The sequence below is a fragment of the Crinia signifera genome, chromosome 5, assembly GCF_055691185.1.
Source record: "Crinia signifera chromosome 5, ASM5569118v1, whole genome shotgun sequence".
NCBI lineage: Eukaryota > Metazoa > Chordata > Amphibia > Anura > Myobatrachidae > Crinia > Crinia signifera.
In genome coordinates, this window is record NC_139221.1 from 10082951 (window position 1) to 10105834 (window position 22884).

The following is a 22884-nucleotide window of genomic DNA, read 5'->3' on the forward strand; positions in this document are numbered from 1 at the left end:
GATATTGTTCTAATTTACTTTATATAGGAGGCAATACTTTAATTATAATATATTTTAATGAAGACAAATGCAAAAAAATCAAACAAAGATATATAAATGAACCCGTTTGTATGAGTCACATGACCCGGAAGTTATTATCCACCATTGAAGGGAATTAGTAAATGAGAATATAGGCATATAGACATAATGTATGGCAATGGTATACCAAGCTACACACCAAGAGCATCAGGTGCGCCCCACCGTCGAAAGCCGATTGCTGGTATCGGCATTAACAGCGGCGGTACACATCCCGAGCCCCGTGTGTATCTATCGCGTTGCTGGGCAACGGACGCGGTCACGTGATGTCACGTGACCCGCGCCGTATCCAGCAGCTGAATGTGCGTCCCCTGCACGATCCGCCCGCCGGAGGAAGACGTATACACGTCTCCATGTCACGTATCACGTGACAGACTCCGGCTGAGCGGACAGCACAAGGAAGCGTCCACTGCATTGTCATGACAACGCCTGAAAGCCGAAACTCCCTATCAGGAGACTCGGTCGAGGTACCACAATATTTGAAGAAAACAGAGAGGTTGGACATTCATTATATCAGGATATATAACTCATCTCCACTACCGCAATAAATGTCTTTTTAAAGAACCGATAGTTATTATTTCTTTTCACATATATAATCTCCTATATATTTGGCTACATCTGTCACTCAAAGTGGGTGTCTGTGTCTATAACGCTCTGTTCCTGGACTTTCCTCTTAATGTGTGATTGCCTTCATCTGTGCTGAACACCTTTCTGAGAAATGAACCTGTTTAAAACAGGTGATGGCAATCATACATTAAGGGGAAGTCTAGAAACAGAGCATTGTGTCCCTCCTGGAGAGGGTCATGTTGGGAGGTATGTGACAGAGAACCAGCCCAGTGAGCCCACAGACAGTGCCAGACACCCACTGCCTTCCCATGTTGCCCAGCACTGCTACTCCACAGCCACCAGGTGAGCGCCCCCCTCCCGCGATTTGCGGCAAAACCTCCCCCCCCCGCGCGCCCCCCTCCCGCGATTTGCGGCAAAAATACCCGCTCCCCCGCGACCCCCCCTACCGCGATTTGCAGCAAAACCTCCCCCCCCCCGCGCGCCCCCCCCCCCTCCCGCGATTCGCGGCACCCCCCCGTGATTCGCGGCAGCTCCAGAATTAAATTGCACATGGAAAACACTGACATGGCTATGGTCGACAATGAAAAAGGTTGACATGAGTTTTTGAAGTTTTTTTGTCATTTTTTGAATATTTTCATATTCATTCTCATGTGTCGACATGGACACCAATGAAGTGCCACACTTATGTCAACATTTACATGTGTTGACCTTTCTGTGTTGATTTTTTTCTTGTGGCGATTCACGTCACACCCCCCGCAACCCCCCCTCCGGCGATTCGCGGCACCCTGGCACCCCCCCGCGACCCCCCCCCCCTCCCGCAATTCGCGGCAACCCCCCACCGGAACCCCCATGAACCCCGCTCTCCCGCGATTCGCGGCACCCACCCCTCGCAACCCCCCCCTCCCGCAAATCGCGGCACCCCCCGCGATTCGCGGCAGCCCCAGAATTAAATGGCAAATGCAAAACACTGGCACGGCTATGGTCGACAATGAAAAAGGTTGACATGAGTTTTTGAAGATTTATTTAATTTTTTGAATGTTTTCATATTCATTGTCATGTGTCGACATGGACACCAATGAAGTGGCACACTTATGTCAGCATTTACATGTGTTGACCTTTCTGTGTTGATTTTTTCTTGTGGCGATTCGCGTCACACCCCCCGCAACCCCCCCTCCCGCGATTCGCGGCACCCCCGTGACCCCCCACCTCCCCCAATTCGCGGCAACCCCCCACCGGAACCCCTGTAAACCCCGCCCTCCCGCGATTCGCGGCACCCAACCCCGCGACCCCCCCCCTCCCGCAATTCGCGGCACCCCTGTGATTCGCAGCAGCTCCAGAATTAAATTGCACATGGAAAACACTGACATGGCTATGGTCGACAATGAAAAAGGTTGACATGAGTTTTTGAAGTTTTTTTTTTAATTTTTTGAATATTTTCATATTCATTCTCATGTGTCGACATGGACACCAATGAAGTGCCACACTTACGTCAACATTTACATGTGTTGACCTTTCTGTGTTGATTTTTTCTTGTGGCGATTTGCGTCACACCCCCCCACCCCCCCCACTCCCGCGATTCACGGCACACACACACACACCTCCCCCGCGATTCTCGGCACCCCACCCCGTGACCCCCCCTCCCGTGATTCACGGCACACCCCCGCGACCCCCCCTCCCATGATTCGCCGCAACCCCCGCCCCGTAACCCCCCCTCCCGCGATTCGCGGCACCCACCCCCGCGACCCCCCCTCCCGCAATTTGCGGCACACCCCCCCCCCCCCCCGCGCGATTCGCGGCAGCTCCAGAATTAAATTGCACATGGAAAACACTGACATGGCTATGGTCGACAATGAAAAAGGTTGACATGAGTTTTTGAAGTTTTTTTTTTCATTTTTTTAATGTTTTCATATTCATTCTCATGTGTCGACATGGACACCAATGAAGTGCCACACTTATGTCAACATTTACATGTGTTGACCTTTCTGTGTTGATTTTTTCTTGTGGCGATTCGCGTCACACCCCCCCGCAACCCCCACTCCCGCGATTCACGGCACACACACACACGCGATTCTCGGCACCCCACCCCGTGACCCCCCCTCCCGTGATTCACGGCACACCCCCGCGACCCCCCCTACCATGATTTGCCGCAACCCCCGCCCCCGTAACCCCCCTCCCGCGATTTGCGGCAACCCACCCCGCGACCCCCCTCCCGCGATTCTCTGCAATCCCTCCCCTCCCGCGATTCGCAGCATCCACCCCCCCACAACCCCCCCCTCCTGCAATTCGCGGCACCCCCCGCGACCCCCCCTCCTGCAATTCGCGGCACCCTCCGCGACCCCCCCTCCCGCGATTCGCGGACACCTAAGTTGCAATACAGGCATCTTTCATACAATTCTAACCATATTTCTCATATACAAACGTTCACAAATTAAGGGGGCGCAGCCCCTTACGACGGTGTGAAGAGCGCCCGTAGGGCGCGATGAATCACCTAGTAATTAAATGTTTGTCTTGTTGTAGATTTTTTAAGGCATTTTTCTCTTTTTTATTTAGATTAGAGATTTTGAATGGTTTAGCATTTTCTTTAAGACACAGTTCTTTGAAGGGTACTTATGTAGTAACTGGGCTGCCGATTTTGAAATCGGGTCCATCGCATCGCATCGCACCCGACCATATCGCATGCGATGCGATGCGATGCGATGCGATGGACCCGATTTTTCCATAGGATTCAATGTTAAAATGGACTGAGTCCATTTTAACATGGAATTCAATGGGAAAAAGGGGTCCTTTTCATACCCCTACTATCCAAGTGGGCATGGAGTTGGATATAAACCTGTGGCGAGCGTAGCGAGCCACCGAGCCCGAAGCGTGGCGAGCGTAGCGAGCCCCGCGAGGGGACGCAGAATACCGTCCCCTCGCGGGGCTCGCTTCGCTCGCCACGCTTCGGGCTCGGTGGCTCGCTACGCTCGCCACAGGTTTATATCCAACTCCATGCCCACTTGGATAGTAGGGGTATGAAAAGGACCCCTTTTTCCCATTGAATTCCATGTTAAAATGGACTCAGTCCATTTTAACATTGAATCCTATGGAAAAATCGGGTCATCGCATCGCATCGCATCGCATCGCATTGTATGCGATACGATGCGATATCGCATCGCATCGCATCTGATTGTATGCCTTAACTTAAGGCATACAATCAAAAAATCGGCAGCCCAGATACTACATAAGTACCCTTTGAAGTCTTCTAAAGTGATTTTATAAAAGGACTCTATGCTAGAGCTCTTCGCACTAATCGGAAAAAATTCCGATTTATTGTGAAATTTCGGTGGGTTTGATCTTTGAAGATCAAAACTTTGCTGTATGGTGGGTTCTGTGTGGTTCTGTTCCCACAGTTCTTCCAATAAAAGTAGAGGTGTTTCATCGGTCTTATCTAAGATAATTGGAATTGAGTCATCCCTCTTGGTGTTTAACATTTTCTGTGCAAAATAACGTTTCCTGCATAAAGTGCGTATAAACCTATTTAATTCAACAAACAAATCAAAAATGTTGGGTGGACTAGTGGGGCTAAATTTAAGCCCTTTTTGTAGGACAGAAAGGTGACTCATCCAAAATCTTATCAGACAGATTAAATACACATTCTTCAAATTCACATTAAATTCATTCTTCTGCTAGTGAGACGGACCAACACAAAATGTCCGCCCCCATACAGCAGACAGTTTCAGAGAACTGTCTGCTATATGGGGCGGACATTTTATTGTGGTCCATCTCACTAGCAGAAGAATAAAGCCAGCAAGGGAGCCGGGACGGGACCAGTGAAGTCAGGTAAGGCTGCGGGCGTCAGATTGGCGGGCGGCAGATGGGTGGACGGGAGGGGGCTAACTATAGCACCACAGCCCCCTGGCGCCCACACATGCACAGCGCCCCCCCCCCCCTGCGGCCTCGGGGGCTGCGGTGCTATAGTTACGCCTCTGCACCCATCCCAGTGTACTGTATGATGAGGCCTGTCCATGCGCCCAGCCCAGTGTACTGTATGATGAGACCTGTCCATGCATCCGGCCCATTGTACTGTATGATGAGGGCTGTCCATGCTCCCAGCCCAGTGTACTCTATGATGAGGCCTGTCCATGCATCTGGCCCAGGGTACTGTATGATGAGGCCTGTCCATGCACCCAGCCCAGTGTACTGTATGATGAGGCCTGTCCATGCACCCGGCCCAGTGTACTGTATGATGAGGGCTGTCCATACATCCAGCCCAGTGTACTGTATGAGGAGACCTCTCCATGCACCCACCCATTGTACTGTATGATGAGACCTGTCCATGCACCCACCCATTGTACTGTATGATGAGACCTGTCCATGCACCCACCCATTGTACTCTATGATGAACAGTGTTCTCCCATTTCCAGCCTAGTTCTCCTTACATGGTCCTCTTCTTTCTTCTGTGGATTAATAATTGTTCCATTTGTCTTACAGAGCCCAGAATCCCGTTCCGATCGAAGCTGCGAGACCTGGAAGTGCGGGAGAAGGAGGCGGCCACCTTCCAGTGTGAGGTCCCGTACTCTCTTACCGAGTCGTCCTGGTACAAGGAGGAGACACAGATCCAGCAGAGCACTAAGTATAACATTGAGGAGGAGGGAACCATCCGCAGACTCACCGTACAGAACGTCACCGCAGATGACGACGCCGTCTACATCTGTGAGATGAAAGAGGGCAGCCGCACAATCGCCGAGTTGTCCGTCCAAGGTAACATTAAAGATTACATCTCCAGGCCTCCACATAGAAATAGCCGCCTCGTCATGGCAACATGATGATGATGACCAGCTGGCCACATGATCGCCCATAAATTATAAGTATTCAAATTGGAGGCAATATGTACATGCCTACAAAGCACTGACCACTCCCACACAGCTCACTGACCACTCCCACAGCACACTGACTACTCCCACACATCACTGACCACTCCCACACATCACTGGCCACTCCTACACAGCACACTGACCACTCCTACACCACACCAACCACTGCCTCACAGCACTGACCACTCCCACACAGCTCACTGACCACTCCAACACCACAATGGCCATTCCCACACAGCACTGACCACTCCCACACCACACTGACCACTCCCACACAGCACTGGCCACTCCCACACAGCACTGGCCACTTCCACACAGCACTGGCCACTCCCACACGGCACACTGACCACTCCCACACAGCACACTGGCCACTCCCACACAGCACTGGCCACACTTACGCACAGCACAACCTTCCCATTGTTGACCTAATGGTCATGTCGACCTTCCGACCCTGTAAACCTTTGGCCTGTCGACCTATTTCATGTATTGACCTAAGCCCTGTCAACCTTTAGTGGTCGACCTAATGTATGTCGGCCTTCATACTCTCGATGCTATGGCCCATACCCCTTTGTTTAGTCGAGTGATATTAGTGGAGGGACAGGTGGGAGGATGGCAGAGTGCCAACGGTCTCATACCCCTAGTGGCAGAGTGCCAACGGTCTCATACCCCTAGTGGCAGAGTGCCAACGGTCTCATACCCCTAGTGGCAGAGTGCCAACAGTCTCATACCCCTAGTGGCAGAGTGCCAACGGTCTCATACCCCTAGTGGCAGAGTGCCAACGGTCTCATACCCCTAGTGGCAGAGTGCCAACAGTCTCATACCCCTAGTGGCAGAGTGCCAACGGTCTCATACCCCTAGTGGCAGAGTGCCAACAGTCTCATACCCCTAGTGGCAGAGTGCCAACAGTATCATACCCCTAGTGGCAGAGTGCCAACAGTATCATACCCCTAGTGGCAGAATGCCAACGGTCTCATACCTCTAGTGGCAGAGTGCCAATGTTCCCATACCCCTAGTGGCAGAGTGCCAACGGTCTCATACCTCTAGTGGCAGAGTGCCAATGTTCTCATACCCCTAGTGGCAGAGTGCCAATGTTCTCATACCCCTAGTGGCAGAGTGCCAATGTTCTCATACCCCTAGTGGCAGAGTGCCAACAGTCTCATACCCCTAGTGGCAGAGTGCCAACGGTCTCATACCCCTAGTGGCAGAGTGCCAACGGTCTCATACCCCTAGTGGCAGAGTGCCAATGTTCTCATACCTCTAGTGGCAGAGTGCCAACGGTCTCATACCCCTAGTGGCAGAGTGCCAACGGTCTCATACCCCTAGTGGCAGAGTGCCAACGGTCTCATACCCCTAGTGGCAGAGTGCCAATGTTCTCATACCTCTAGTGGCAGAGTGACAATGTTCTCATACCCCTAGTGGCAGAGTGCCAATGTTCTCATACCCATAGTGGCAGAGTGCCAATGTTCTCATACCCCTAGTGGCAGAGTGCCAATGTTCTCATACCCATAGTGGCAGAGTGCCAACAGTCTCATACCCCTAGTGGCAGAGTGCCAATGTTCTCATACCCATAGTGGCAGAGTGCCAATGTTCTCATACCCATAGTGGCAGAGTGCCAATGTTCTCATACCCATAGTGGCAGAGTGCCAACAGTCTCATACCCCTAGTGGCAGAGTGCCAATGTTCTCATACCCATAGTGGCAGAGTGCCAACAGTCTCATACCCCTAGTGGCAGAGTGCCAACGGTCTCATACCCCTAGTGGCAGAGTGCCAACAGTCTCATACCCCTAGTGGCAGAGTGCCAATGTTCTGTTACCCCTAGTGGCAGAGTGCCAACTTTCTCATACCCCTAGAAGCAGAGTGCCAATGTTCTCATACCCCTAGTTGCAGAGAGAGTGCCATTGCTCTGGATCCTCCCATGACAGAGAGAGTGCCATTGTTCTGGATCCTCCAATGACAGAGAGAGTGCCATTGTTCTGGATCCTCCAATGACAGAGAGAGTGCCATTGCTCTTGATCCACCCATGACAGAGAGAGTGCCATTGTTCTGGATCCTCCAATGACAGAGAGAGTGCCATTGCTCTGGATCCTCCAATGACAGAGAGAGTGCCATTGCTCTGGATCCTCCAATGACAGAGAGAGTGCCATTGTTCTGGATCCTCCAATGACAAAGAGAGTGCCATTGTTCTGGATCCTCCAATGACAGAGAGAGTGCCATTGCTCTGGATCCACCCATGACAGAGAGAGTGCCATTGCTCTGGATCCACCCATGACAGAGAGAGTGCCATTGCTCTGGATCCTCCCATGACAGAGAGAGTGCCATTGTTCTGGATCCTCCAATGACAGAGAGAGTGCCATTGTTCTGGATCCTCCAATGACAGAGAGAGTGCCATTGCTCTGGATCCACCCATGACAGAGAGAGTGCCATTGTTCTGGATCCTCCAATGACAGAGAGAGTGCCATTGCTCTGGATCCTCCAATGACAGAGAGAGTGCCATTGCTCTGGATCCTCCAATGACAGAGAGAGTGCCATTGTTCTGGATCCTCCAATGACAAAGAGAGTGCCATTGTTCTGGATCCTCCAATGACAGAGAGAGTGCCATTGCTCTGGATCCATCCATGACAGAGAGAGTGCCATTGTTCTGGATCCTCCAATGACAGAGAGAGTGCCATTGCTCTGGATCCTCCCATGACAGAGAGAGTGCCATTGTTCTGGATCCTCCAATGACAGAGAGAGTGCCATTGCACTGGATCCTCCAATGACAGAGAGAGTGCCATTGTTCTGGATCCTCCAATGACAAAGAGAGTGCCATTGTTCTGGATCCTCCCATGACAGAGAGAGTGCCATTGCTCTGGATCCACCCATGACAGAGAGAGTGCCATTGTTCTGGATCCTTTTGAGAGATTGTGAGAGAGATTTCCCAGTCAGTTACACTGATAAACCAGGGGGATTTTGCCATGTGAATGATTGCTGCTTTAAAAAAAATGGGAAACTCTCCCACACTCTCTCTAACGTTCTGATTATCACACCCTATTACCCTATTACCCTAGGCCTTCAATTGGGGTCATGGTCAATGGGTTGTCCAGCTACTGTATGTCCTAGAGACAAATCCAGTTGAGACTTTATCTTTTGGACTGAGTTGCCTTAATATGTTTTACTTAAAATTGACTGAAAGTTAAGAGGAGAGAAATAAAGGGGTAGATGTATGAAGCAGTGATAAGGGAAGAGAGTCAGGGGAGAAGTGGCCCATGGCAACCAATCAGCTGCTCTGTATAATGTTATATTATGCAAATTCTAGATGTTACTTCAGCGCTGATTGGTTGCCATGGGCCACTTCTCCATTGGTTCAGTTCTCCTCCCTTACCACTGCTTCATACATCTGCATAAACCAATCTACCAACCAATCAGCTCCTAGCTGCCATTTTCAAACACAGCCTATAACATGGCAACTAGTGGTTGACCGGCTGGTACTGTACCTCTTTACAAGGTTTGTTACGTCTATCCCCCATATAATGGGAATTTGTGGGAACAGATTTGTGTGTTTTTAGCTGCTCGCTCCCTCAGTGCCTGTGGTATCAGACTTGTTCACTTCCCGTGTGAAACAGTTTTTTAAATCAAATTTTTTTTTTCACAAAGGAAACATAATTAAGAAGCTGCCGCGCAGGACCGCCGTCCCAATAAATGACACGGCCATATTTTGTGTCGAGTTGGACAACGATTGCCAGAAGTTCAAATGGATTATCAATGGAGAAGAAGTTACATCTGGTGGGCGGATCTCCATTACATCTTCTGGCAAACAGCATACCATGATTATCCGAGAATGCCAGAACAGTGATTCCGGGGAGATCGCCTTCATAGCCGACGAGTGTAAAACATCCACCAAATTTACTGTCACCAGTAAGTGGATTATTCAATTATCCTCCGAGTCCTCACCATCCTAAGTATACACAGGACTGAATGTGACAGGGGCAGGGACATGATGTGAGGAGGGGAATAGTGGCAGCAGGAGGCCACAGACTGAGAGTTATATAGTGGGAGGAGCAGGGTCCCCCAGCAGCACAGAGTATATCAGGAGATGAGTGATGTGTCAGTGAGGACAGGGCTGCATGTGACAGGGGCAGTGACATGATGTGAGGAGAGGAATGGAGGCAGCAGGAAGTCACAGACTGAGAGTTATATAGTGGGAGGAGCAGGGTCCCCAGCAGCACAGAGTATATCAGGAGATGAGTGATGTGTCAGTGGGGACAGGTCTGCATGTGACAGGGACAGTGACATGATGTGAGGAGGGGAATGGGGGCAGCAGGAAGCCACAGACTGAGAGTTATATAGTGGGAGGAGCAGGGTCCCCCAGCAGCACATAGTATATCAGGAGATGAGTGATGTGTCAGTGAGGACAGGGCTGCATGTGACAGGGGCAGGGACATGATGTGAGGAGGGGAATGGGGGCAGCAGGAAGCCACAGACTGAGAGTTATATAGTGGGAGGAGCAGGGTCCCCAGCAGCACAGAGTATATCAGGAGATGAGTGATGTGTCAGTGAGGACAGGGCTGCATGTGACAGGGGCAGGGACATGATGTGAGGAGGGGAATGGGGGCAGCAGGAGGCCACAGACTGAGAGTTATATAGTGGGAGGAGCAGGGTCCCCCAGCAGCACAGAGTATATCAGGAGATGAGTGATGTGTCAGTGAGGACAGGGCTGCATGTGACAGGGGCAGTGACATGATGTGAGGAGAGGAATGGAGGCAGCAGGAAGTCACAGACTGAGAGTTATATAGTGGGAGGAGCAGGGTCCCCAGCAGCACAGAGTATATCAGGAGATGAGTGATGTGTCAGTGGGGACAGGTCTGCATGTGACAGGGGCAGTGACATGATGTGAGGAGGGGAATGGGGGCAGCAGGAAGCCACAGACTGAGAGTTATATAGTGGGAGGAGCAGGGTCCCCAGCAGCACAGAGTATATCAGGAGATGAGTGATGTGTCAGTGGGGACAGGGCTGCATGTGACAGGGGCAGGGACATGATGTGAGGAGGGGAATGGGGGCAGCAGGAAGCCACAGACTGAGAGTTATATAGTGGGAGGAGCAGGGTCCCCAGCAGCACAGAGTATATCAGGAGATGAGTGATGTGTCAGTGAGGACAGGGCTGCATGTGACAGGGACAGTGACATGATGTGAGGAGGGGAATGGGGGCAGCAGGAAGCCACAGACTGAGGGTTATATAGTGGGAGGAGCAGGGTCCCCAGCAGCACAGAGTATATCAGGAGATGAGGGATGTGTCAGTGAGGACAGGTCTGCATGTGACAGGGGCAGTGACATGATGTGAGGAGGGGAATGGGGGCAGCAGGAAGCCACAGACTGAGAGTTATATAGTGGGAGGAGCAGGGTCCCCAGCAGCACAGAGTATATCAGGAGATGAGTGATGTGTCAGTGAGGACAGGGCTGCATGTGACAGGGGCAGGGACATGATGTGAGGAGGGGAATGGGGGCAGAAGGAAGCCACAGACTGAGAGTTATATAGTGGGAGGAGCAGGGTCCCCAGCAGCACAGAGTATATCAGGAGATGAGTGATGTGTCAGTGAGGACAGGGCTGCATGTGACAGGGACAGTGACATGATGTGAGGAGGGGAATGGGGGCAGCAGGAAGCCACAGACTGAGGGTTATATAGTGGGAGGAGCAGGGTTCCCAGCAGCACAGAGTATATCAGGAGATGGGTGATGTGTCAGTGAGGACATGGCTGCATGTGACAGGGGCAGTGACATGATGTGAGGAGGGGAATGGAGGCAGCAGGAAGCCACAGACTGAGAGTTATATAGTGGGAGGAGCAGGGTCCCCAGCAGCACAGAGTATATCAGGAGATGAGTGATGTGTCAGTGAGGACAGGGCTGCATGTGACAGGGACAGTGACATGATGTGAGGAGGGGAATGTGGGCAGCAGGAAGTCACAGACTGAGAGTTATATAGTGGGAGGAGCAGGGTCCCCAGCAGCACAGAGTATATCAGGAGATGAGTGATGTGTCAGTGGGGACAGGGCTGCATGTGACAGGGGCAGTGACATGATGTGAGGAGGGGAATGGGGGCAGCAGGAAGCCACAGACTGAGAGTTATATAGTGGCAGTAGCAGGGTCCCCCAGCAGCACAGAGTATATCAGGAGACGAGTGATGTGTCAGTGAGGACAGGTCTGCATGTGACAGGGGCAGTGACATGATGTGAGGAGGGGAATGGGGGCAGCAGGAAGCCACAGACTGAGAGTTATATAGTGGGAGGAGCAGGGTCCCCAGCAGCACAGAGTATATCAGGAGATGAGTGATGTGTCAGTGGGGACAGGGCTGCATGTGACAGGGGCAGGGACATGATGTGAGGAGGGGAATGGGGGCAGCAGGAAGCCACAGACTGAGAGTTATATAGTGGGAGGAGCAGGGTCCCCAGCAGCACAGAGTATATCAGGAGATGAGTGATGTGTCAGTGAGGACAGGGCTGCATGTGACAGGGGCAGGGACATGATGTGAGGAGGGGAATGGGGGCAGAAGGAAGCCACAGACTGAGAGTTATATAGTGGGAGGAGCAGGGTCCCCAGCAGCACAGAGTATATCAGGAGATGAGTGATGTGTCAGTGAGGACAGGGCTGCATGTGACAGGGACAGTGACATGATGTGAGGAGGGGAATGGGGGCAGCAGGAAGCCACAGACTGAGGGTTATATAGTGGGAGGAGCAGGGTCCCCAGCAGCACAGAGTATATCAGGAGATGAGGGATGTGTCAGTGAGGACAGGTCTGCATGTGACAGGGGCAGTGACATGATGTGAGGAGGGGAATGGGGGCAGCAGGAAGCCACAGACTGAGAGTTATATAGTGGGAGGAGCAGGGTCCCCAGCAGCACAGAGTATATCAGGAGATGAGTGATGTGTCAGTGAGGACAGGGCTGCATGTGACAGGGGCAGGGACATGATGTGAGGAGGGGAATGGGGGCAGAAGGAAGCCACAGACTGAGAGTTATATAGTGGGAGGAGCAGGGTCCCCAGCAGCACAGAGTATATCAGGAGATGAGTGATGTGTCAGTGAGGACAGGGCTGCATGTGACAGGGACAGTGACATGATGTGAGGAGGGGAATGGGGGCAGCAGGAAGCCACAGACTGAGGGTTATATAGTGGGAGGAGCAGGGTTCCCAGCAGCACAGAGTATATCAGGAGATGGGTGATGTGTCAGTGAGGACATGGCTGCATGTGACAGGGGCAGTGGCATGATGTGAGGAGGGGAATGGAGGCAGCAGGAAGCCACAGACTGAGAGTTATATAGTGGGAGGAGCAGGGTCCCCAGCAGCACAGAGTATATCAGGAGATGAGTGATGTGTCAGTGAGGACAGGGCTGCATGTGACAGGGACAGTGACATGATGTGAGGAGGGGAATGTGGGCAGCAGGAAGTCACAGACTGAGAGTTATATAATGGGAGGAGCAGGGTCCCCAGCAGCACAGAGTATATCAGGAGATGAGTGATGTGTCAGTAAGGACATGGCTGCATGTGACAGGGTCAGTGACATGATGTGAGGAGGGGAATGGGGGCAGCAGGAAGTCACAGACTGAGAGTTATATAGTGGGAGGAGCAGGGTCCCCAGCAGCACAGAGTATATCAGGAGATGAGTGATGTGTCAGTAAGGACAGGGCTGCATGTGACAGGGGCAGTGACATGATGTGAGCAGGGGAATGGAGGCAGCAGGAAGCCACAGACTGAGAGTTATATAGTGGCAGTAGCAGGGTCCCCCAGCAGCACAGAGTATATCAGGAGATGAGGGATGTGTCAGTGAGGAAAGGGCTGCATGTGACAGGGGAGTGACATGATGTGAGGAGGGGAATGGAGGCAGCAGGAAGCCACAGACTGAGAGTTATATAGTGGGATGAGCAGGGTCCCCAGCAGCACAGAGTATATCAGGAGATGAGTGATGTGTCAGTGAGGACAGGGCTGCATGTGACAGGGGCAGTGACATGATGTGAGGAGGGGAATGGGGGCAGCAGGAAGCCACAGACTGAGAGGTATATAGTGGGAGGAGAAGGGTCCCCCAGCAGCACATAGTATATCAGGAGATGAGTGATGTGTCAGTGAGGACAGGGCTGCATGTGACAGGGGCAGTGACATGATGTGAGGAGGGGAATGGAGGCAGCAGGAAGCCACAGACTGAGAGTTATATAGTGGGAGGAGCAGGGTCCCCAGCAGCACAGAGTATATCAGGAGATAAGGGATATGGCAGTGAGGACAGGGCTGCGTGTGACAGGGGCAGTGACATGATGTGAGGAGGGGAATGGAGGCAGCAGGAAGCCACAGACTGAGAGTTATATAGTGGGAGGAGCAGGGTCCCCAGCAGCACAGAGTATATCAGGAGATGAGGGATGTGTCAGTGAGGACAGGACTGCATGTGACAGGGGCAGGGACATGATGTGAGGAGGGGAATGGAGGCAGCAGGAAGCCACAGACTGAGAGTTATATAGTGGGAGGTGCAGGGTCCCCACCAGCACAGAGTATATCAGGAGATGAGGGATGTGTCAGTTAGGACAGGACTTCATGTGACAGGGGCAGGGACATGATGTGAGGAGGGGAATGGGGGCAGCAGGAAGCCACAGACTGAGAGTTATATAGTGGGAGGAGCAGGGTCCCCAGCAGCACAGAGTATATCAGGAGATGAGGGATGTGTCAGTGAGGACAGGACTGCATGTGACAGGGGCAGGGACATGATGTGAGGAGGGGAATGGAGGCAGCAGGAAGTCACAGACTGAGAGTTATATAGTGGGAGGAGCAGGGTCCCCAGCAGCACAGAGTATATCAGGAGATGAGGGATGTGGCAGTGAGGACAGGGCTGCATGTGACAGGGGCAGTGACGTGATGTGAGGAGGGGAATGGGGGCAGAAGGAAGCCTCAGACTGAGAGTTATATAGTGGGAGGAGCAGGGTCCCCAGCAGCACAGAGTATATCAGGAGATGAGGGATGTGTCAGTTAGGACAGGACTGCATGTGACAGGGGCAGTGACATGATGTGAGGAGGGGAATGGAGGCAGCAGGAAGCCACAGACTGAGAGTTATATAGTGGGAGGAGCAGGGTCCCCAGCAGCACAGAGTATATCAGGAGATGAGGGATGTGTCAGTGAGGACAGGGCTTCATGTGACAGGGGCAGTGACATGATGTGAGGAGGGGAATGGGGGCAGCAGGAAGCCACAGACTGAGGGTTATATAGTGGGAGGAGCATGGTCCCCAGCAGCACAGAGTATATAAGGAGATGAGTGGTGTGTCAGTGAGGACAGGGCTGCATGTGACAGGGGCAGTGACATGATATGAGGTGGGGAATGGGGGCAGCAGGAAGCCACAGACTGAGAGTTATATAGGGGGAGGAGCAGGGTCCCCAGCAGCACAGAGTATGTCAGGAGATGACTGATGTGTCAGTGAGGACAGGGCTGCATGTGACAGGGGCAGTGACATGATGTGAGGAGGGGAATGGAGGCAGCAGGAAGCCACAGACTGAGAGTTATATAGTGGGAGGAGCAGGGTCCCCAGCAGCACAGAGTATATCAGGAGATGAGGGATGTGTCAGTGAGGACAGGGCTGCATGTGACAGGGGCAGTGATGTGATGTGAGGAGGGGAATGGGGACAGCAGGACGCCACAGACTGAGAGTTATATAGTGGGAGGAGCAGGGTTCCCAGCAGCACAGAGTATATCAGGAGATGGGTGATGTGTCAGTGAGGACAGGGCTGCATGTGACAGGGACAGTGACATGATGTGAGGAGGGGAATGGGGGCAGCAGGAAGTCACAGACTGAGAGTTATATAGTGGGAGGAGCAGGGTCCCCAGCAGCACAGAGTATATCAGGAGATGAGTGATGTGTCAGTAAGGACAGGGCTGCATGTGACAGGGGCAGTGACATGATGTGAGCAGGGGAATGGAGGCAGCAGGAAGCCACAGACTGAGAGTTATATAGTGGCAGTAGCAGGGTCCCCCAGCAGCACAGAGTATATCAGGAGATAAGGGATGTGTCAGTGAGGAAAGGGCTGCATGTGACAGGGGAGTGACATGATGTGAGGAGGGGAATGGAGGCAGCAGGAAGCCACAGACTGAGAGTTATATAGTGGGAGGAGCAGGGTCCCCAGCAGCACAGAGTATATCAGGAGATGAGTGATGTGTCAGTGGGGACAGGGCTGCATGTGACAGGGGCAGTGACATGATGTGAGGAGGGGAATGGGGGCAGCAGGAAGCCACAAACTGAGAGGTATATAGTGGGAGGAGAAGGGTCCCCCAGCAGCACATAGTATATCAGGAGATGAGTGATGTGTCAGTGAGGACAGGGCTGGATGTGACAGGGGCAGTGACATGATGTGAGGAGGGGAATGGAGGCAGCAGGAAGCCACAGACTGAGAGTTATATAGTGGGAGGAGCAGGGTCCCCAGCAGCACAGAGTATATCAGGAGATGAGGGATGTGGCAGTGAGGACAGGGCTGCATGTGACAGGGGCAGTGACGTGATGTGAGGAGGGGAATGGGGGCAGAAGGAAGCCTCAGACTGAGAGTTATATAGTGGGAGGAGCAGGGTCCCCAGCAGCACAGAGTATATCAGGAGATGAGGGATGTGTCAGTTAGGACAGGACTGCATGTGACAGGGGCAGGGACATGATGTGAGGAGGGGAATGGGGGCAGCAGGAAGCCACAGACTGAGAGTTATATAGTGGGAGGAGCAGGGTCCCCAGCAGCACAGAGTATATCAGGAGATGAGGGATGTGTCAGTGAGGACAGGACTGCATGTGACAGGGGCAGGGACATGATGTGAGGAGGGGAATGGGGGCAGCAGGAAGCCACAGACTGAGGGTTATATAGTGGGAGGAGCATGGTCCCCAGCAGCACAGAGTATATCAGGAGATGAGTGATGTGTCAGTGAGGACAGGGCTGCATGTGACAGGGGCAGTGACATGATATGAGGTGGGGAATGGGGGCAGCAGGAAGCCACAGACTGAGAGTTATATAGGGGGAGGAGCAGGGTCCCCAGCAGCACAGAGTATGTCAGGAGATGACTGATGTGTCAGTGAGGACAGGGCTGCATGTGACAGGGGCAGTGACATGATGTGAGGAGGGGAATGGAGGCAGCAGGAAGCCACAGACTGAGAGTTATATAGTGGGAGGAGCAGGGTCCCCAGCAGCACAGAGTATATCAGGAGATGAGTGATGTGTCAGTGAGGACAGAGCTGCATGTGACAGGGACAGTGACATGATGTGAGGAGAGGAATGGAGGCAGCAGGAAGCCACAGACTGAGAGTTATATAGTGGGAGGAGCAGGGTCCCCAGCAGCACAGAGTATATCAGGAGATGAGTGATGTGTCAGTAAGGACAGGGCTGCATGTGACAGGGGCAGTGACATGATGTGAGCAGGGGAATGGAGGCAGCAGGAAGACACAGACTGAGAGTTATATAGTGGCAGTAGCAGGGTCCCCCAGCAGCACAGAGTATATCAGGAGATGAGGGATGTGTCAGTGAGAAAAGGGCTGCATGTGACAGGGGAGTGACATGATGTGCGGAGGGGAATGGAGGCAGCAGGAAGCCACAGACTGAGAGTTATATAGTGGGAGGAGCAGGGTCCCCAGCAGCACAGAGTATATCAGGAGATGAGTGATGTGTCAGTGAGGACAGGGCTGCATGTGACAGGGGCAGTGACATGATGTGAGGAGGGGAATGGGGGCAACAGGAAGCCACAGACTGAGAGGTATATAGTGGGAGGAGAAGGGTCCCCCAGCAGCACATAGTATATCAGGAGATGAGTGATGTGTCAGTGAGGACAGGGCTGCATGTGACAGGGGCAGTGACATGATGTGAGGAGGGGAATGGAGGCAGCAGGAAGCCACAGACTGAGAGTTATATAGTGGGAGGAGCAGGGTCCCCAGCAGCACAGAGTATATCAGGAGATGAGGGATGTGGCAGTGAGGACAGGGCTGCATGTGACAGGGGCAGTGACGTGATGTGAGGAGGGGAATGGGGGCAGCAGGAAGCCACAGACTGGGAGTTATATAGTGGGAGGAGCAGGGTCCCCAGCAGCACAGAGTATATCAGGAGATGAGTGATGTGTCAGTGAGGACAGGACTGTATGTGACAGGGGCAGTGACATGATGTGAGGAGGGGAATGGGGGCAGCAGGAAGTCACAGACTGAGAGTTATATAGTGGCAGTAGCAGGGTCCCCCAGCAGCACAGAGTATATCAGGAGATGAGGGATGTGTCAGTGAGGACAGGGCTGCATGTGACAGGGGAGTGACATGATGTGAGGAGGGGAATGGAGGCAGCAGGAAGCCACAGACTGAGAGTTTTATAGTGGGAGGAGCAGGGTCCCCAGCAGCACAGAGTATATCAGGAGATGAGTGATGTGTCAGTGAGGACAGGGCTGCATGTGACAGGGGCAGTGACATGATGTGAGGAGGGGAATGGGGGCAGCAGGAAGCCACAGACTGAGAGGTATATAGTGGGAGGAGAAGGGTCCCCCAGCAGCACATAGTATATCAGGAGATGAGTGATGTGTCAGTGAGGACAGGGCTGCATGTGACAGGGGCAGTGACATGATGTGAGGAGGGGAATGGGGGCAGCAGGAAGCCACAGACTGAGAGTTATATAGTGGGAGGAGCAGGGTCCCCAGCAGCACAGAGTATATCAGGAGATGAGTGATGTGTCAGTGAGGACAGGGCTGCATGTGACAGGGGCAGTGACATAATGTGAGGAGGGGAATGGAGGCAGCAGGAAGCCACAGACTGAGAGTTATATAGTGGGAGGAGCAGGGTCCCCAGCAGCACAGAGTATATCAGGAGATGAGTGATGTGTCAGTGAGGACAGGGCTGCATGTGACAGGGGCAGTGACATGATGTGAGGAGTGGAATGGAGGCAGCAGGAAGCCACAGACTTAGAGTTATATAGTGGGAGGAGCAGGGTCCCCAGCAGGACAGAGTATATCAGGAGATGAGTGATGTGTCAGTGAGGACAGGGCTGCATGTGACAGGGGCAGTGACATGATATGAGGAGGGGAATGGGGCAGCAGGAATCCACAGACTGAGAGTTATATAGTGGGGGGAGCAGGGTCCCCAGCAGCACAGAGTATATCAGGAGATGAGGGATGTGTCAGCGAGGACAGGGCTGCATGTGACAGGGGTAGTGACATGATGTCAGGAGGGAAATAGTGGCAGCAGGAAGCCACAGACTGAGAGTTATATAGTGGGAGGAGCAGGGTCCCCAGCAGCACAGAGTATATCAGGAGATGTGTGATGTGTCAGTGAGGACAGGACTGCATGTGACAGGGGCAGTGACATGATGTGAGGTGGGGAATGGAGGCAGCAGGAAGCCACAGACTGAGAGTTATATACTGGGAGGAGCATTGTCCCCAGCAGCACAAAGTATATCAGGAGATGAGTGATGTGTCAGTGAGGACAGGGCTGCATGTGACAGGGGCAGTGATGTGATGTGAGGAGGGGAATGGGGACAGCAGGACGCCACAGACTGAGAGTTATATAGTGGGAGGAGCAGGGTTCCCAGCAGCACAGAGTATATCAGGAGATGGGTGATGTGTCAGTGAGGACAGGGCTGCATGTGACAGGGACAGTGACATGATGTGAGGAGGGGAATGGGGGCAGCAGGAAGTCACAGACTGAGAGTTATATAGTGGGAGGAGCAGGGTCCCCAGCAGCACAGAGTATATCAGGAGATGAGTGATGTGTCAGTAAGGACAGGGCTGCATGTGACAGGGGCAGTGACATAATGTGAGCAGGGGAATGGAGGCAGCAGGAAGCCACAGACTGAGAGTTATATAGTGGGAGGAGCAGGGTCCCCAGCAGCACAGAGTATATCAGGAGATGAGTGATGTGTCAGTGGGGAAAGGGCTGCATGTGACAGGGGCAGTGACATGATGTGAGGAGGGGAATGGGGGCAGCAGGAAGCCACAGACTGAGAGGTATATAGTGGGAGGAGAAGGGTCCCCCAGCAGCACATAGTATATCAGGAGATGAGTGATGTGTCAGTGAGGACAGGGCTGGATGTGACAGGGGCAGTGACATGATGTGAGGAGGGGAATGGAGGCAGCAGGAAGCCACAGACTGAGAGTTATATAGTGGGAGGAGCAGGGTCCCCAGCAGCACAGAGTATATCAGGAGATGAGGGATGTGGCAGTGAGGACAGGGCTGCATGTGACAGGGGCAGTGACGTGATGTGAGGAGGGGAATGGGGGCAGAAGGAAGCCTCAGACTGAGAGTTATATAGTGGGAGGTGCAGGGTCCCCAGCAGCACAGAGTATATTAGGAGATGAGGGATGTGTCAGTTAGGACAGGACTGCATGTGACAGGGGCAGGGACATGATGTGAGGAGGGGAATGGGGGCAGCAGGAAGCCACAGACTGAGAGTTATATAGTGGGAGGAGCAGGGTCCCCAGCAGCACAGAGTATATCAGGAGATAAGGGATGTGTCAGTGAGGACAGGACTGCATGTGACAGGGGCAGGGACATGATGTGAGGAGGGGAATGGAGGCAGCAGGAAGCCACAGACTGAGAGTTATATAGTGGGAGGAGCAGGGTCCCCAGCAGCACAGAGTATATCAGGAGATGAGGGATGTGGCAGTGAGGACAGGGCTGCATGTGACAGGGGCAGTGACGTGATGTGAGGAGGGGAATGGGGGCAGAAGGAAGCCTCAGACTGAGAGTTATATAGTGGGAGGAGCAGGGTCCCCAGCAGCACAGAGTATATCAGGAGATGAGGGATGTGTCAGTTAGGACAGGACTGCATGTGACAGGGGCAGGGACATGATGTGAGGAGGGGAATGGGGGCAGCAGGAAGCCACAGACTGAGAGTTATATAGTGGGAGGAGCAGGGTCCCCAGCAGCACAGAGTATATCAGGAGATGAGGGATGTGTCAGTGAGGACAGGACTGCATGTGACAGGGGCAGGGACATGATGTGAGGAGGGGAATGGGGGCAGCAGGAAGCCACAGACTGAGGGTTATATAGTGGGAGGAGCATGGTCCCCAGCAGCACAGAGTATATCAGGAGATGAGTGATGTGTCAGTGAGGACAGGGCTGCATGTGACAGGGGCAGTGACATGATATGAGGTGGGGAATGGGGGCAGCAGGAAGCCACAGACTGAGAGTTATATAGGGGGAGGAGCAGGGTCCCCAGCAGCACAGAGTATGTCAGGAGATGACTGATGTGTCAGTGAGGACAGGGCTGCATGTGACAGGGGCAGTGACATGATGTGAGGAGGGGAATGGAGGCAGCAGGAAGCCACAGACTGAGAGTTATATAGTGGGAGGAGCAGGGTCCCCAGCAGCACAGAGTATATCAGGAGATGAGTGATGTGTCAGTGAGGACAGAGCTGCATGTGACAGGGACAGTGACATGATGTGAGGAGAGGAATGGAGGCAGCAGGAAGCCACAGACTGAGAGTTATATAGTGGGAGGAGCAGGGTCCCCAGCAGCACAGAGTATATCAGGAGATGAGTGATGTGTCAGTAAGGACAGGGCTGCATGTGACAGGGGCAGTGACATGATGTGAGCAGGGGAATGGAGGCAGCAGGAAGACACAGACTGAGAGTTATATAGTGGCAGTAGCAGGGTCCCCCAGCAGCACAGAGTATATCAGGAGATGAGGGATGTGTCAGTGAGAAAAGGGCTGCATGTGACAGGGGAGTGACATGATGTGCGGAGGGGAATGGAGGCAGCAGGAAGCCACAGACTGAGAGTTATATAGTGGGAGGAGCAGGGTCCCCAGCAGCACAGAGTATATCAGGAGATGAGTGATGTGTCAGTGAGGACAGGGCTGCATGTGACAGGGGCAGTGACATGATGTGAGGAGGGGAATGGGGGCAACAGGAAGCCACAGACTGAGAGGTATATAGTGGGAGGAGAAGGGTCCCCCAGCAGCACATAGTATATCAGGAGATGAGTGATGTGTCAGTGAGGACAGGGCTGCATGTGACAGGGGCAGTGACATGATGTGAGGAGGGGAATGGAGGCAGCAGGAAGCCACAGACTGAGAGTTATATAGTGGGAGGAGCAGGGTCCCCAGCAGCACAGAGTATATCAGGAGATGAGGGATGTGGCAGTGAGGACAGGGCTGCATGTGACAGGGGCAGTGACGTGATGTGAGGAGGGGAATGGGGGCAGCAGGAAGCCACAGACTGGGAGTTATATAGTGGGAGGAGCAGGGTCCCCAGCAGCACAGAGTATATCAGGAGATGAGTGATGTGTCAGTGAGGACAGGACTGTATGTGACAGGGGCAGTGACATGATGTGAGGAGGGGAATGGGGGCAGCAGGAAGTCACAGACTGAGAGTTATATAGTGGCAGTAGCAGGGTCCCCCAGCAGCACAGAGTATATCAGGAGATGAGGGATGTGTCAGTGAGGACAGGGCTGCATGTGACAGGGGAGTGACATGATGTGAGGAGGGGAATGGAGGCAGCAGGAAGCCACAGACTGAGAGTTTTATAGTGGGAGGAGCAGGGTCCCCAGCAGCACAGAGTATATCAGGAGATGAGTGATGTGTCAGTGAGGACAGGGCTGCATGTGACAGGGGCAGTGACATGATGTGAGGAGGGGAATGGGGGCAGCAGGAAGCCACAGACTGAGAGGTATATAGTGGGAGGAGAAGGGTCCCCCAGCAGCACATAGTATATCAGGAGATGAGTGATGTGTCAGTGAGGACAGGGCTGCATGTGACAGGGGCAGTGACATGATGTGAGGAGGGGAATGGGGGCAGCAGGAAGCCACAGACTGAGAGTTATATAGTGGGAGGAGCAGGGTCCCCAGCAGCACAGAGTATATCAGGAGATGAGTGATGTGTCAGTGAGGACAGGGCTGCATGTGACAGGGGCAGTGACATAATGTGAGGAGGGGAATGGAGGCAGCAGGAAGCCACAGACTGAGAGTTATATAGTGGGAGGAGCAGGGTCCCCAGCAGCACAGAGTATATCAGGAGATGAGTGATGTGTCAGTGAGGACAGGGCTGCATGTGACAGGGGCAGTGACATGATGTGAGGAGGGGAATGGAGGCAGCAGGAAGCCACAGACTTAGAGTTATATAGTGGGAGGAGCAGGGTCCCCAGCAGGACAGAGTATATCAGGAGATGAGTGATGTGTCAGTGAGGACAGGGCTGCATGTGACAGGGGCAGTGACATGATATGAGGAGGGGAATGGGGCAGCAGGAATCCACAGACTGAGAGTTATATAGTGGGGGGAGCAGGGTCCCCAGCAGCACAGAGTATATCAGGAGATGAGGGATGTGTCAGCGAGGACAGGGCTGCATGTGACAGGGGTAGTGACATGATGTCAGGAGGGAAATAGTGGCAGCAGGAAGCCACAGACTGAGAGTTATATAGTGGGAGGAGCAGGGTCCCCAGCAGCACAGAG

At 53.1% G+C, this 22884-nt stretch overlaps 1 protein-coding gene across 1 annotated transcript in view; it reads left to right on the forward strand.

Annotated features, from left to right (window-relative positions):
• The window catches only part of OBSCN (obscurin, cytoskeletal calmodulin and titin-interacting RhoGEF), a 332859-nt gene that overhangs the window by 19369 nt on the left and 290606 nt on the right, over nucleotides 1-22884 (forward strand). The window contains exons 2-3 of the mRNA XM_083186473.1: nucleotides 5113-5382; nucleotides 9129-9389. Of these exons, the coding sequence (XP_083042599.1) occupies nucleotides 5113-5382; nucleotides 9129-9389 (531 nt within the window). The remainder of the gene's footprint in view (nucleotides 1-5112; nucleotides 5383-9128; nucleotides 9390-22884) is intronic.